At 36.0% G+C, this 16,571-nt stretch overlaps 2 protein-coding genes across 4 annotated transcripts; both read left to right on the forward strand.

The window, feature by feature from the left end:
- Positions 1-3,032: 3,032 nt before the first annotated feature.
- APK3 (adenosine-5'-phosphosulfate (APS) kinase 3) lies at positions 3,033-7,541 on the forward strand. The gene is made up of 7 exons (XM_086571062.1): positions 3,033-3,277; positions 4,345-4,488; positions 5,305-5,454; positions 5,601-5,719; positions 5,824-5,908; positions 6,508-6,554; positions 7,149-7,541. The coding sequence occupies exons 2-7, from the start codon at positions 4,356-4,358 to the stop codon at positions 7,242-7,244; spliced, it is 630 nt and encodes a 209-aa protein (XP_086427188.1). The 5' UTR covers positions 3,033-3,277; positions 4,345-4,355; the 3' UTR covers positions 7,245-7,541.
- A 527-nt stretch (positions 7,542-8,068) lies between these two features.
- Positions 8,069-11,248, forward strand: LOC147488498 (uncharacterized). Of its 3 annotated transcripts, XM_086571061.1 has the most exons (4): positions 8,069-9,077; positions 9,183-10,193; positions 10,462-10,540; positions 11,109-11,248. In XM_086571061.1, the coding sequence occupies exons 1-3, from the start codon at positions 8,069-8,071 to the stop codon at positions 10,479-10,481; spliced, it is 2,040 nt and encodes a 679-aa protein (XP_086427187.1). In that variant the 3' UTR covers positions 10,482-10,540; positions 11,109-11,248. The 3 variants fall into 3 exon arrangements, with proteins under 3 accessions (XP_086427187.1, XP_086427185.1, XP_086427186.1); XM_086571059.1 differs by having other exon boundaries at positions 8,069-10,193; XM_086571060.1 differs by having other exon boundaries at positions 8,069-10,193; positions 11,083-11,220.
- Positions 11,249-16,571: the final 5,323 nt, after the last annotated feature.

The following is a 16,571-nucleotide window of genomic DNA, read 5'->3' on the forward strand; positions in this document are numbered from 1 at the left end:
CTTCCAAAATCAAATCTAAAGCTCTCTTTGAAATAAATCCTCTGAGCTCACTAAAAAACTCGTCATTGTGCTCGTCTTTGAAATCTAGTTAAACTCCTCTCAAAAGAGGCTCTAATTTCGCTCATCTCAATATTGATAACCGATGGATCAATTTCCACATTCCAAGAAAATCATGTTTGCATGTCCCTTCAAGCTCGACTTTTAGTCGAAGCATGTAATCCTTCCACCCTATTCGTCAGTAGTGTTTCCATAGTGCTTTTGTTGGTCATCCAAAGAAGCAACAAATGCTTCTTTGTAAGGCAACCATGTTCTACGAAATATTGGATGAGCACAGGATAGTCTTTAAAAGCTAATTCTATAGAAGCAAACTTTCTCAAAAACCCTCCCGTGTCTTTGACTTTACCACATTAGTCCACATGGCACAAAGTTTATTTATGTTTTGCTTTCGTTCGGAGAATATTTTTTCCCATTTTCAAGACACATTGGGAAATGTGCCATCGACACAAGTGCTTCTTTGCATTTGGAAAGACTACATCGGCTGCATTCTTCAAAGCTAGCTCCCTATCAGTCACAATCAACACTGGAACTTCAGGCATGAGTATCTCTCGAAATCTTTCTAATGCCCAAGTGTAGTCATACTCTTTTTCCTTTTCCATCAACACATGACATGCAGTGAAAGTCATATTGGTCGATGTCACTCCTGTAATCTCTAACAACTTGAAATGATACTTGTTTGTCCTATACGTACAATCCATGAGAAAATTTTGGTTAAAAGTCTTAGCCATTTGGATCGAACCTGGATGGGCCCAAAACAATTCGCAAACCTCATTGCTACCTTCTCGACGTTTACTATACTCCACATATCCATTTTCCCTTAACAATCTACCCAACTCTTGCAACTGTGTTCTATTTTCCATTTCATCAAGTCTAATTCATTGTCTTATGCGTATACATTTGTCTCATGGAGGACGAAGTTTAATATATCTCTTGCTTTGACAAAGATTCATGATCTCTTTTGGTTTGACTCCAACTCTACTCATCTCAGATACAAGAATCATTTCCATCTTATTAAACCTTCCCATATAAGAGTGACCTTCCATAGTTTTTGTCATCCCATGATTATGAAGACCACAATCAACTCTTAGTGTCCATCTATCTAAACTACCACGCTCAAAACACGCTTTTAATTTAAAATGATAATTCATCTTTTTGTTCCAGTCTTTTCACTTTGCCTTCTCGTTTGCTTCTACCTTTTTATGAGATCGAAATTTACCACCACGCTCACATATCAAAATAAGTCTAGGAGCCTTCCCACCAATTGCATTTTGAGATTTCCCAGTGACGATAATAGCTCCCACTTCGCTTCCTTTATGTTGTGTCCAATCAATCAAATCTTGACGACTATCAAATACCTATAAATGAATTTAAGTATTCATTAATCCATGGGTAAGAAGGTATTAAATCAAAAAAGTAAGTTTCAAAACATATATTCATCCATGCATACCATGTTGGTGTTAAAATGTTCGGTTTGATCTATGTAGTGCTCCTCCGAAGATGCATTTGAATTTTGTGAAGTCCGAAATGCATCAATTGGTACCTTATTGTGACTGTATAGAGGATCATATAACATTTACAGTGAATTATAATGTTAGCTAAAAAAATTTCACAAGAAAAATATGGGATGTCTATCAAAGTAACTAAGAGACGGCCAAATTAGACTGTCTAATACTTCATAAGTCGCTCCAGAGTCTTAGAAAGTTAGTTGGCCTGGGACGTCTCGAACGTAAGACTATTCCCATTTCCCAACACTCACTATTCAAATCAACCATTAAACGGAAGAGATCGTCCTTATAGATTGAGTTTGCATAAATACTTTATAATCACATTTTGTACAAGTCGTCCTCATAATGATTTCATAATAAATTGATATTGGAATCATTATGAACAATAGTTGTATATGGAGTTACCTCGTCTTGGTCGCCGTCTTGGTCACTTGATTGAAATTTTTCTTCATTAAATAGTTCATTTTTCACATTAAAAACATCATATGCCCATTCCATTTCACTCAATGTCATCAAAAAAAAAAAAAAAAATGAAAAACAAAAAGATGGGTTGTAAATAGAAATAGAACAAAAGAATTTGAAAAAGAAGATGAATATGTGTAGAGAAAGAAGAGATGTGTGGGTTAAGTTTATTTGGATTAGAAAATGAGAATAGTGGGAAAAAAAAAGTGGGTTTAAAAAAGGTTTCTTGAGAGAGAGTAAAAAGACAAAACTTGAGTAAAAAGACAAAAGTTGAAGGGACCCAAAGTTGAAATTTATGTGTTTTCACTTTTTAAGTGGAGTCTGCCTTAAGAGATTATTTTGGGACATATCTGGTATTAATTTTTTTTTTTAAATTGGGGTCTGCTTTGAGATATATGGGGTCTGTATATAGCAATTCCCCAAATAAAACCTGAAATTTTGAAGATTTTATGCAAGAAAAAATGAAACGTGTATGATTAATAAATCCCTTAAATCGTTTGGATTTTGGAGAAACCAACGCTGGTAGCAAAGCATCACTCGGTCAGGTACTGCTGCCTATAATAATTAGTAAAAACTTCTAACAAAAAGGGGTAAGGGACCTCTCTTAATCTCTTATATAGACTTCTTATACTGTTGTACACAACGTCCACAAAAATTGAGGATGTACAAATTTTATCTAGACCAGTTGGAGGAAATAAAGGACCAAGAGTTGTTGTTATTCAGGTGATAGTGACTCGAATTTTTTGACATTCAATATGTTGATTCTTGAGGACTGACTTTGGAATTTAAGATATTAATAACGATATTTTGATATGGTCAGGCGCACTTGAAACTGTTGAGAGCCTTCCCATATTTCGCGTTTCCCCTTAAATAGGCTGGGGGCATTCAATCCGACGTTTGTGCATTCTTTTGAGCCAAATGGCAAATGCAACTATCCACATGGCCCATTGTTTTTGGGAACTAAGACACATGGACTATTTATTGGTCATGAGACATGACCATGAATCCATGAATATGAACACTTTTCATATTTTTAACTCAAAGTATAAAAGTTGGTACGTGGAAATCTCCACACTGCAAATAAAACCCGTCTAGATTCAAAACGGCAGCACAGCAAACAGCAAATCATACTTTTGGTGCCACCATATTCAAAACCAAATATTTCTCCCATCTTCTCTCACTTCCATAAATAGCCTGTCTCTCTAAACGGTATCTTCACATTGTTTCTCATCATCACAACTTCCAAGGCACAGGTATACCATCTTTCGTTTTTGCAAAATGTGTATTATTTTGACTTCTTTAAAAAAACTTACTTATATTGTGATCAATATTGTCAAGTTTTTACTTTTTAGACTTATATATGAGGTGAAATTTCTATATGTGGATATGAAAATGTTGATATTTATTGCCCCCAGTGTCTGTATTATGGTTTATGTGATGTTCTTTCTCTGATATGCATTTTGGGTCTTCAGCCTTTTTTTTCAGACTTGTAAGGATTTAGTACCACTACTACCCCCATGTGTACCTATGTTTGTCCAATTTTGTGAATTTTTGTGTAAATGACCTTTCTTTATGTATATTCCTTATAATTTCGAGGAATTCGTAGTGATCACATTATCACTAAGGCCCGAGCTTTGGACTAGTACTTTATGTGAGCTTGGAGAATGGTGAAGTTGGTTTGATCTTCTGACCCCTTTATGTGAAATAAGGTCTACATGATGACATTGTTGGAATAATTTTTGTTCTTTATCTGTTAAGTATACCAAATGTGTCTGTTCTTTGTTACTGATGCACAGTCATTACTATAATAAATATTATCAGTCGTAGCCTACTCTGATAAATTGATGTGGTCTTCTTTTTCAAGCATTTGTCAATTTTCAATGAAAAAGTATATGTATTTTTTCAGCTGCCACAAATGAGTGGAACAATGCTTGTATTATTGTTTAAAGACTGGTTAAGGGAACTTGTTGCAATATATTATCATACTTAGTATCTCCAAATGGTTTAGAGTGTCTCTAATCTATTAGAGAATTTGGAATTTGGTTGTTGAACTCTGGCTCTTCATGAAGTCTCATCCTTTTGAATAAGGCATATATTGTGAACTTCATAATTCTAGACATTAAATTGCAGTCACAGTTGAAACTTTGTAGTTGGAAATTTATATTTGATCCTTTGAATAGCAATTCATTTTTTTACTTTGCTATCACCAGCTGCCATATTTTTTTTATAGCATATGAAAAGATAAATGATGATATTATTTGGAGTATCTAACAGAGTTTCTTTTTTACTTGAGTAACTTTGAATGAATTTTCCTGAGCAGGGAAAAAACAAATGAATGGTGTAATGTCCAATGCTGGGAGTGCAAATATTTTCTGGCAAGATTGTTCTGTTGGAAAACTTGACAGGCAGAAACTACTACAGCAAAAGGGATGCGTTGTATGGATTACAGGTCTCAGTGGGTCAGGTTTGTTAAACATGATTAGCTCTAGTATTCATTTATAACTTTCATAACTTGTAGTTACTTGGGTTATCTTGAGTTATACTTACAAACAACATGGTGTACAAATGGATATTGGTGCAAGAATGTTTTCCATATTTTCATCTCATCGTACCTCTCCACGATATGGATAGTTTCCAGTGAATAGAAATTTTCAATTATATATCCATTTGAAGCTCTTCAGCTGTAAGTAACTTTGAGTGCACTTAAGCTTTACTTTTATATAAAGATCTGACTAACATTGGGCTACTCGGCTTTGGACGGACTGAAAGATTCATTTTAGGCTTACAGTTACGCAGTCAAATTCCAATCTTATTATGTCTTAATGCTCCCGTACAATCAAATAGATCTTGAATTAATCAAAGTTGTTTCCCCGGTTGATGAAATTAATAAAACGGGAAGAACTGATTATTGATCCCAAAAGTGCAGTTGCACTGCATGAAGAAAGCAATAAGCAAGTGTGCAGGACTTGCTGACTGGTCGTCTCAAGTAGCAGGATCTCTTCTAAGATGTAAAGTTATAATTTAGAAAGAAATCAACAGAGTTAATAGTCTAAAAGAGTCAATTATTTCTATAGATTTTATTTAAATTAATCTTCTTAGGCTAATCAATGTCAATTTCTTGTTTTCTACTGATTAAGAAACCAGCTGAGATTTGTTATTTGCATATCTGATCCAGATTTCATGCTTTGATGATGGAATTAACATTTTCTGAGAATTTAAATGTGATTAGCATGAAAATATTGTGGTTACACCGTATTATAACTGCGACGAATGTTTTCAGGCAAGAGCACACTGGCATGCTCCGTAGGCAGAGAGCTACATTGTAGAGGAAAGCTCTCCTACATCCTAGATGGTGACAATCTAAGGCATGGAATAAACAAGGATCTTGGTTTTAAGGCTGAAGATCGTGTAGAAAATATACGCAGAGTTGGTAAGTACTCTTCCGCGGTAAGTGATGTTTCCTCACTAAGTCAAGCTAAGGATATGAGAATGTAAGATTGATGAGAGACTGTATATCTGCCATTGCCATTTTTTGTCAGCTTCGAAGTTCTAACTTTACTATATCTCTAAATTTAGGCGAAATAGCGAAGCTCTTTGCAGATGCTGGTTTGATTTGTATTGCTAGTCTAATATCACCATACAGAAGAGATCGGGATGCATGTCGTGCACTTTTGGCAGATGATAGCTTTATAGAGGCAAGGTTCTTCATATGTGCTACTTACTGCAATTAAATTATCCTGATTGAAAGGATGGGATGTGTTTTTTTAGCTAGGACAGGGATTAAAACCTACTTTAACAGGTATTCATGAATATGCCTCTAGAAGTGTGCGAGGCAAGGGACGCTAAAGGCCTGTACAAACTTGCACGTGCAGGGAAGATCAAAGGTATGCCAAAAGTACATCTTTAAGTGTGACATATGCGTTGTGAACGCTTTTGCTAGTAAATTTGAGCATGGTAATACAAACTTTTGGTGAGAAGTATGTCTAGGCAACTACAATTTCAAATTGGGAGGAAGAAGTTAATTGCATAATCATGACTTTTCGTTTTCCTAAACACAAGTTTGTAAAAGAAATCAGAAACTTTTAGTGATCTAAAAAACTTGCATTTTCGTTTGGTAGCTATGAGCCTATGGATGAGTTGGTGCTTCTCTTGAATTTGGGGAATGCAAATCTTTGTTGTGTGTTGCACTAACCCCATTTACTGGTTTTGAGTGAAAGGAGGTAGTAATGCTTTTGCTAGTAGAACCACTATCTTAGTAACAGGTTATGTATGTGATCCTGGTTGGTAATAATTCGAAAAGATTTGCATAATGAATTAACATTACTTGTTATCCTTCTTTTACCTTCTCCTGTTATCTAAGAGACAACTTAACTACTTTTTTATCCTCTTATGAAATAACTGTTATGCTACTTGGGATATGAAGTTTTGCATTCCAAAGTGTAAGGTGAATGATTGCATTTTGAGATCATTTTTTGTTTTGCAGGTTTTACTGGCATAGATGATCCCTATGAACCACCCGTGAATGCTGAAGTAAGTTTTATGACTTAATCAAGCCCTATGTGTATTCCATGTATTAGTATGAAATATAAAGGAGCATACCAGAATTTAATAGCTATCATTATTTTCTACTAGTATACTGCATGGCAGTGGGGAGTGAGCGGAGATGCGGGGAGAGAGAGAGTTGGGTGAAGGAGAAAGGGTATTGGGGGCGAAGAAAAAATGAGAGAGAAGTTGAGGACAGACAGACAGAAACCAACCAACTTGTTTTTGTCTGCATACCCCCCTTCTGCCAAGATCGTTCGCTCTGCTCACTCGATTATTTTTATTATTATTTTCTTCTTTCCATTATCGCAAAAAAATAAAATTAAAGAATAGTTATTTTGTTTGTTTTGGCAAAAATAATAATAATGGATTTAATCAACTTTTGCCCTAAGCTGAAACCTTCATAGATGTTAAAACTACCAACTCAGGAATTTCATAGTGTAAACGATTTAAAAATGTTTACTATTGTCATAATGAGTTTGTAATATAGATGACACTATGTATTTGTGTTACTTGTTCTGAAGGGGGGTGTGGGGTGGGGTTCTGTTCTGATGAAATGCTGTTTAACTTTTATCTTTCCAGATAGAGATACAACAGAAGGATGGAACATGTCCGACTCCACTTGCTATGGCAGGAGAAGTTGTTTCTTATTTGGAAGAGAAGGGGTTTCTGCAATAGTAGAATATCCACCATCAAAAAAGAGTAGAATATATACCTGGTTTTCTTTTGATCCATACATCAATCAAGCTGTTCTTCTCATTGTGAATTAATTTGATTGTAGTCAAAGTGACTTGTCAGATCCTGTATTTCTTGAATATAAAGTAGTTTGTAAATTTAAACCCCACAAGTAATTTGTTTTGTAAACTGTAATAGTTTTGCAGGAACATGCGCTAGGACAAGGTAGCGCATAAGAGGTTATATTCACATGTCTCGCCAGAAATTAACATTTACAGCATATCTAAAGTTTACTGCTTCTGTTGCGTTCATTACCTGTAGCATATAGCTATATTTAAACAGGGTGACAAATTTGTACATGAATACTGTTCTTTTTACTCGGACTGATTTAGCTTGTGGCTTATTCCAAAGAGTATGAGAGCTTGGCATGAAGAAGCGGCCTACATGCTAGGAATAATTATAGTTGATGACATTGATGAAGCAAAAATGCAAGGAGTCAAACTCATGAAGTGGAAATGAAAAAGAAATCAAGGAAACAACTATCGGAATCAAGAAATAAATGTAGGAAAACATTGTCAAGCAAGAAGTGCCGACACGCATCCTTATATTGTTATTACTTGTTGACGCACGAACTCTAGGATTACATTCGTTTTGGGTTCGGGAATCCGATATTTCAACATTGCCTGACAAAATTCCGATTTCAGACAGACCACGACAATTTCGTTCGAAATCAAAAGAAAATAGGGTTTTGGAAATGGCGATGTGGAGAAGAGCAGCATGTGTTGTTGGTAACATAATAATAAGCTGGTAACAAATTTTCCTTCTCCATGACTAGTTCTACTACTTCCTCGTTATTGTGTTTAGTACGGGACAGATGTAAATCAGGGACACTTGGACTCGATGAGGCTTTGGGTCTGTTCGATAAATTGATTCAGATGAAACACTCGCCTTCCATTTTCCCTTTTACCCAATTACTAGGAGCACTTGTCAAGATGAAACACTTTTCTGTCGCTTTATCTATGTCCAAAAGGATGGATGCCGCTGGTATTCAACCTAATATTGTTACACTTAATACACTAATCAATTGTTACTCCAATATGGGTCGTGTGGATTTCGGTTTTGCTGTTTTCGGGAGCATTCTGAAACGCGGATTTGAACCTAATGCTTTTACTTTGAACACCCTACTTAAGGGGCTGTGTAAAGGGGGCAAAGTAGCTGACGCTATGGATCTTTTTACCGGAATGCTGGAAAATGGGTATCCATGTGATGAAATCAGTTATGGGACAGTAATGAATGGGATTTGTAAGTCTGTTAATTCTACTGCTGCTCTTCGATTCATGAGAGCAATGGAAAAGAAACAGTTTACTCCTGATGTTTATATATACAATATGCTTATCGACACCCTTTGTAAGGAGAATTTGGTGAACGAGGCATTGAATCTATTTCAGGAAATGACCTCCAGAAACCTTACACCTAATGTTATGACCTACACCTCTTTGATTTGCGGGCTATGCGGATCTGGTCAATGGATAGAATCCATGCATTTATTTGACAAAATGTTGGCGCAGAATGTCACACCGAATGTCATAACCTTTAACATTTTGGTGGATGCTCTTTGTAAAGAAGGCAGGACAAACAAAGCTTTTGATTTGTTACAACTGATGTCTCAGAGAGGTTTAAAACCTGATGTTGTCACATTTACCTCTTTAATCAGGCACCTATGCTTTTCAAACCAGTGGGAAGATGCCAAGAGAGTATTCGGTCAGATGTTAACTGAGAATGTTTCACCGGATGTTATAACTTTTAGCATCTTGATGGATGCTCTTTGCAAACAAGGTAAGACAGACGAAGCTTTTGAGGTATTTCAAGAAATGTCTCAAAGAGGAATAAATCCTAATGTTTTCACGTACAATGTTTTAATTGATGGCTTATGCACTTCAGGGAAGGGGAAAGATGCAATAAGATTGTTTAATGAAATGACTGGTAGGGGAATCTTACCAAATGGACACACGTATGGTATTATAATTGATGCTTGTTGCAAAGATGGGATGGTTGATGAAGCATTTGAACTATTCCAGACAATGATTGAAAGAGGTGACGAGGCTAACACAGTTACATACAGTAGTTTGATGGATGGATACTGTTTACAAGGGCGGATGAAGGAGGCAAAAAGTGTTTTCGATTTGATGGTCGCTAGAGGTCATGGTCCTGATATAGTCAGCTATAGCATTTTGATCAATGGCTATTGCAAGGCTAGGAGGATGGACAAGGCAGATCAAGTTTTCAAGGAAATGCAACTTAAGGGATTCAAACCCAACGTTATAACCTATAGTACTCTGATAGATGGATTTTGCAAGAGTGGAGAAGTTTCGGTTGCAAAAGAGCTTCTGGAAGACATGATAGCTTGTGGGGAAAAACCAAACCAGTTCACATATAGTTCATTAATGCATGGTCTTTTCAGAAATGGTTGTTCTGCTGAAGCAATGGAACTGTTCCGTGTGATGGAAAATAATGGAATGAAAGCTAATGTTCTGATTTACAACATCATCATTGATGGCATGTGCAAAGATGGTAAAATAAGTGAGGCCAAGGAAATCTTTCGTACCCTCTCAGCCAAGGATTTGCAACTTATTAACACTAGGACATATAACGTAATGATTAGTGGATGTTTTAGAGAAGGGAATTCGAAAGAAGCTCAAGATTTGTTTTATGAGATGCAAGAGAAGGGTTTTGCTGCAGATGATTTTACGTTCAATAAAATGGTCCAAGGATGCCTAGACCAAAAAAATGATACCCACAAGGCAAAGCAACTTCTCAATATCATGCTTGACAAGGGTTTCTCACTAGATGCAAAAACTAGTTCTCTTCTAGTGGACTTGTTTGTGGAAGGTGGACCAAATTCTAAAGAAATGGAAATGCTTCTCAAGCGCCTGCCAAAAGGCTGTGCTAAAGGTGATGTGCTCGATTTTACTATGTGGCTAACTAGTTGTTTCTTGAAATAGTGTGGTTATGGTTAACTAATATTATCTCTTCTTCATTGTCAATTTTCATCTTATCATCTCTTGTTTATGGTTAACTATGTGAGTTGCTTGTTTCCTGTTTTTGTTTGACTACCTTTCTAAATTAAGTACATTCTTCTTGTATCTCCTGGTTGGATTTGTTGGACTTTAGAAATCATTTTACAATCCACTTATTTCATACTGTGCTTTGGTTGGAACAGATGACAAGAAAACTCCTTGACCCAAATACAACTCATTTCCCCACTATATATACAACAAAGGGTAAAGCGCGTGAAGAAGGTATGCGTTTTTCAATGATTTTTTCTTACTCTTTTTAGAAGATAATGGAAATGTTTGCAAGACCTTTCTTGGTATTTGGTGATTAAGTTGTATTGCATGTTTTCTCTCCTGGAGAGGAGTTTGTAGTGATTATTCGTATCATCAATGTGTACACAGTACCTAACACAGACTTGACATTTCTTAACTTCGGACTACAATTTCCAAGTCAGCAATGTTTATCACACAATGAATTGTTATAGAATTCTAGAGGAAAATATTAAGGCAGAAAGATGGAAGAGAAGGTTATTAAAAACATAATGTTTCTGCAAAATTTCATAAGTTTGTGCTACAATTAAATTACAGGGAAGGTTCTAACTAACAATGTATTGATAAAACACGGGGTTTTGTCTGTCAAAGTGGTTTTAGTCTTTTTTCTATCTTTTATATGTTTTAGTTAATTATGTTTATTGCTTCTGATTATGCATACAACTCCTTAGCCTTTTCGAGTATGTTTCGTTCTGTTTTACTCTTAGATTTTCTTTATAAAACTCGTTATGTGACAGGAGGTAGGTTATATTGATTTCCACAGGATAAAAAGGCTGCGGATATAAAAGAAAAAAAGAGACTCCAAAGACAAGAACGTTATGGATAAAGTTTTGAGTATCAAAATAAATAAGAAGGCATTGGAAACTACTGATGGAAATCTTTCTCGTAATATCCCGCCTCATGACACTAATGCTGATACACCAGAAAGGGCTTATCCTGTAGATCGAATCATTCTCAGGGAGTGGGATTAACCTGGAACTCATGCAGTCAGGAACTAAAATATCCTCAGATGCTTATCCAAGTTTTGTTTGCAACCGCATACATAAATTAATGGAGATCAAGGTAAGTCTTATTTGATATTTAAAAGGGTATATGTTTCTCCCATATACTACACTTGCATTTGAGGGTTGGCTTCTGATGCCTCTCACTGATGACATTGTCAATTGAGACATCTAATAGCCCCCAATCTTTCCGGTCAATGATTCTAACAAACCTATCTTTCAGAGGACCAATCTGTGATTTTTAACGTTTTCAGCTATAGTTATTTCTTTAGCTAGTGCTTGATAATATTTTCATTAGGGGTTATATATTGGATGGCCTCATTTGGCTCGGATGGCTTAGCATATTCTGGTTAATGTCATACATCTATCTTTCTGTTTAGATATGAAATAAGCTCCGAACCCGTGATTGGGTCATGTGATTGGGGGCTTGAGGACTCTGGAGGCCTTGCGGCTAAGTTTTCTCTCCTTTGGGTAGGATTGTAGTCTGTGCTTACGGATACGTTTGAGAGTTATCTCAATTGTAAGGCTTTAGGCCTATGAGTTCTTTGTATTAGGAAATCTCCCCTCTAATGATCACACTCTTAGGGAGTCATGTATTTTTCTTTGATTAATGCTACAGGTTGGGGATCTGCCTTAACCCCAGATTATCTTTACGAAAATAAAAATAAAATGACCAGTGTAAAAAAGTGAAGGACTATTTGAACAACATGGGGGTAAATTATAGACTTGGGTTTGGAGGCCATAATGAGTAGAGCACAGTGTGCTTTTGCTATGACACAAATGAATCGACGAACGACTCTACCATATGTTTTGATAAAATGTTAAATATTTTGTATTTTGTTACTCTATAAAGTTCTTTAGGAATCTATCCGAGTATCCTCACTGTACAATAATACCAATTTATTAATTTTTACGGATTAAAATAAATGTTGCTCAGATTCTTGCTTTTAATTCATGTTCTTACTTCCCAAGTTATTAATTATCTGTTCTTAAATATATTGTTAATATACAGGACGAGGAGGAAAAGAAGAAGCTTGCTTGCATTTGTTCCTACATAACACACCTGATCAAGTTTAGAGACCAACGATCAGCTGATAGTGCTTCTGCCAAGAATCATTATATTCCAGGCATCTTGCACAAAAAAATTTAAAGACATTTGTAGACTTTGATCCTATTAGAAAAAGGAATTTTCCTTCAGTTGAGAAACAAAATTTTCTCATCAGTCATGTTCTGGTGCTTGCACTCATTGCTGATGGGTACCGAACTGATATGTCTGACATTGCAAGAGATCTGAAAATGGAAGTAATTTCCGTGAGAAAGCACTATCTAAATTTGGGTTGCAAGTTGAAGCTGGAGGGCAAAGTGCTATATGCTACACTTCCTGTTCCTCTCGAATTCCCAAAGCCCAGTACAAGGAAGCGCAAAAGATATTAAAAGGCTCCTTTTTATCCATGCTAAAATAAATGATTTTTCACCTTTTCTTGTGAAAATAATGATAATTTCGTCATCCTCGTCTCTCTGCAATCAAAATTTATATTTGGTGCAGCCGTACAGGTTGAAGGTCTCTCTCTCTCAAGTAACTTTTTGAGCCTGTCAATAGTAATACCCAACCTGATGTATCTTAAATCTAATGCGGAGTTACTTTTGACTGTTTGAGTCTCCATTGAGGTATTGCTACGCACACTATCCCAAACTTTAGACGATGAACAATAGTTGGTTGCTCAGCTCGCTCCTGCATTGTGGACATACTAAAATTCATGATGTTATATATGCAATGAAAATATATTAATTTTATGGTGTCGACAATGCTGCACAGATTTTTGCTTTGGATGTGCAGATATAGCTGTCTTATGGGAGAAAATATCTTGTGGTATCATCTGGAGAACTGTTGCTAATTAGTCAGGACACTGGGCGATATACCCTTGGGTTACTTCCCCAATGGATTCATTGTATACAAGTGGGATCCGACTTCTAACGAATGGAGAATTAAGTTGAAAAACCTATGTGGACATTGTTTGTTTCTAGGAGAAAACTTTTCCATGTCTTTGCCATATTCAGACTTGCCTGGATACAAGGGGAATCGCATCTACTTCACATATGATACGTGGTATATGCATTCTATAGATATCATCAGACCTAGCGATATGGGCATCTTCAACATGGAAAATGGGAGCATTGAACCACATTACCCAGTGGTGAGTGGAGACCGCGATGACTTACCCATCCCCGATTTATGGATCCAGCCAGTGCTGTAGCTTGCTGCAAAATCATGCATGTCCGTGAGTGTTTATTCCAACCCTTTTTTAAAAACCACCCGAAATTATGAGATTTCGTTGAACGAAATCACGTGCTATTGCACAAAAAAAACAAATAAATGAAATATTAGCCTTTGGGTAAAGTGAGAACGTGCCTAGGTGGGTTTGCTGGTACAAGAAATTAGCCCCAAGGCCTAATTTCGGGGCTAATTTCGTTTCAAAACAACTCTAGAGGACAATGCTAATTATATACTTAGCACGTATGTACATGCTAATTGTGGCACTTAGTTATAAATACGACAATATTGGACAATAAACGTAGCAATAGATGAGAATGATGGCCTCCTCTTTCTCTAGTAATAGTCCATACTGTATGTACTATGAACAATCAATGTTCATAATCATGAATTATGAATATTTTTTGTTCATACCACAATTGGACTATGAACAATGATTGTTCATAGTCATGAGTTATGAACATTCTTTGTTCATATTACAATTGGACTATGAACAGTGATATTTCATAAGTATGAACTATGAACAATGAACAATGAGTGTTCATAGTCCCTACAGTACTATGAACAATCAATGTTCATAGTCATGAACTATGAATATTCTTTGTTCATACCACAATTGGACTATGAACACTCGTTGTTCATAGCTACAGGACTATGAACAATTATTATTCATAGTCCAACAATGACTATGAACATTGATTGTTCATAGACAGTATGAACTATGAACAATTACTGTCCATGAACAATAATTGTTCATAGTCATGAGCTATGAACATTCTTTGTTCATATCACAATTGTACTATGAACAATGATTGTTTATAGTTCGGTAGCTATAAACACTCATTGTTTCTTATTTTCTGAGTAATTGCTTATTTGTATCTGCCACACTTTTTCAGCAGTACACACAGAATTTTCTCGGTATCAGTCTAGGGTGTCAAGAGGCCCTCAAGCCCAGACCCCAATCATATGCATCTCAAAACAGGCCCTCGCACATCTAAATGTTGGCCCAACCTAACCATGGCCGTCAATGGACCCAACATTAACGACCATCGGCTTGGCATGGCTACCAGTGGAACAAGCATGAAGGTCCCTGATTGAAGGCTGGCCCAGCTCATTTTGACACCCCTATAATCCTTATGTGAATTTGAGATATCCGTAGAACAACACAAGATCGAAAATTGTTTTTTTTTTCTAAAGAAGAAGAATAAAGGAAGAAACCTGATTCAATTAAGAGAAGGCGTGTGTTTTAGAGAGGAGATTTGTGTTTATCCTATTCAAAAGAAACGCTTCTGTTACTTCAGAGATATTTGTAGATTTTGTTTTGTTTTGTTTTCGTAAAGAGATCTTTGTAAATTTTGTGAATATTTAGCACAATGAATGGAGCAACCGAGCAACTTTTAGGCATTGAATGTTCACGATCTCATCGTGTCTATTTAACAGGACAAATGGATAAAACTTTCTGGAAGAATTGTAATTGACATTTTCCAATCTTCTTTAATTTCATTTTTTTTTTCCTTAACTCTTCGATCTCTACCTTTTTCTTTCTGTTGGCCTTTGCAGTTATCTTCTTAACTGTTCCACTACTTCCTACTAACAAGATATATATACTTGTCCAATGACCGTACACGTGATGTTGTTGGAAAAATTAGATAACTAAGTATTGATTTTTTTAGGAGAATTGCTAGCGTCCTGACCCTATAAAGGGTAGGACCATTCTCACCCACTAAAAGACAAAATGAAAGACATGTTTACCTATTCGATATGTTTTATAATTTTGGTCGTCTTCTCGGGACTTCAACCAAAAACAAAGCCTTAATTTTTATACTTTCTCGATCTCCTTCTTTTCTCTCTCTTTTTCATTGGTATACATTGTAGAAAGATTTATGTGGTAGTTTCACTTCGGATCGTTACTTTACAAAGTCTTGAAGTTGGTTGTCAAACTAAAGCAATCCCAAAGAAGCACCACTTACAAAGATGAAAAAAATAGAGGAGAGAAATTGAACATTTTATATTCCAAAGATGATGCTAATCATATTCCAATTAGAGAAAAAGTAAACGCTTTTAACAAAGTCACAATAACCCAAAATGTTTCTTTACTAAAAAAAAAAGTATCAAATTTGAGAAATTTTTTCTCTATAAGTATTAATTTTGGGGGGTTTTCAAAGCTATGAGGAGAATAAATGAATATGATAGTTGCCGAGATTTATTTCGTCACAAATGGGTTTCCAACCCATTTTTGGATTGAGTCTTGGAGAAACTAAAAGAGGAATGAAGAAGATACCGAGAGTGCATAACTCTGTTTTCCCTCTATTCGATTTCTTTTCTTTTTTGTTTCAAGTTTGGAAAGATTGAACCGGTTGAACCATTACCCTCGTTTCCTTTTTCGTCTTTTAGCGGGTGAGAATGGTCCACCCCTATATAGGGTCAGGACGCTAGCAATTCCCTTTTTTTAGTAGTGTGTTTTTTAGTAGAAATGTCACTTATAGACAGAAAATAAAACTTAAAAGGGTTAAGGAAAATAAGGAATTTTGATTCTAAAGAAAAATACCTGGGTGTACATATTATGCTATCAAGGAAAAAGTCTAAGGACTTTGACTATTTGGTGGATAGGATCCACGGAAAGGTCAAAAATTGGAAGGCTAAGGTGTTGTCTCAAGCTGGGAAACCAACTCTTATCCAAGTTGTGATCCAGGCCACCCCCTATATATCATGTCAATTTATTTGCTTCCTGTAGCTACATGCACCAAGATTGATAAGGCATGTAGGAATTTATGGTGAAATGGAACAGAAAATTCAAAGAGTGTCCACACGATTGGGTGGGAACATATATATAAGCCCAAAGTTGAAGGAGGTATGGGATTAAGAAAGACTAGAGACATGAATGTGGCTATGTTGGCTAAACGTACTACCTTGGAAAGCAGCAACATACATTCAATCTCTTTGAACTAGAACC

The sequence above is a fragment of the Coptis chinensis genome, chromosome 7 (genome assembly GCF_015680905.1).
Source record: "Coptis chinensis isolate HL-2020 chromosome 7, ASM1568090v1, whole genome shotgun sequence".
NCBI classification, from domain to species: Eukaryota; Viridiplantae; Streptophyta; class Magnoliopsida; order Ranunculales; family Ranunculaceae; genus Coptis; species Coptis chinensis.

Excerpts from the sequence above, each read along its gene's own strand:
- APK3 (XM_086571062.1), top strand. The coding sequence starts at position 4,356 with ATGAATGGTGTAATGTCCAATGCTGGGAGTGCAAATATTTTCTGGCAA. Across the intron at positions 5,455-5,600 it reads AGAAAATATACGCAGAGTTG|GCGAAATAGCGAAGCTCTTT; the intron begins GTAAGTACTCTT and ends CTCTAAATTTAG. Across the intron at positions 5,909-6,507 it reads ACGTGCAGGGAAGATCAAAG|GTTTTACTGGCATAGATGAT; the intron begins GTATGCCAAAAG and ends TTTGTTTTGCAG.
- LOC147488498 (XM_086571059.1), top strand. The coding sequence starts at position 8,069 with ATGACTAGTTCTACTACTTCCTCGTTATTGTGTTTAGTACGGGACAGA. Across the intron at positions 10,194-10,461 it reads GCCAAAAGGCTGTGCTAAAG|ATGACAAGAAAACTCCTTGA; the intron begins GTGATGTGCTCG and ends TGGTTGGAACAG.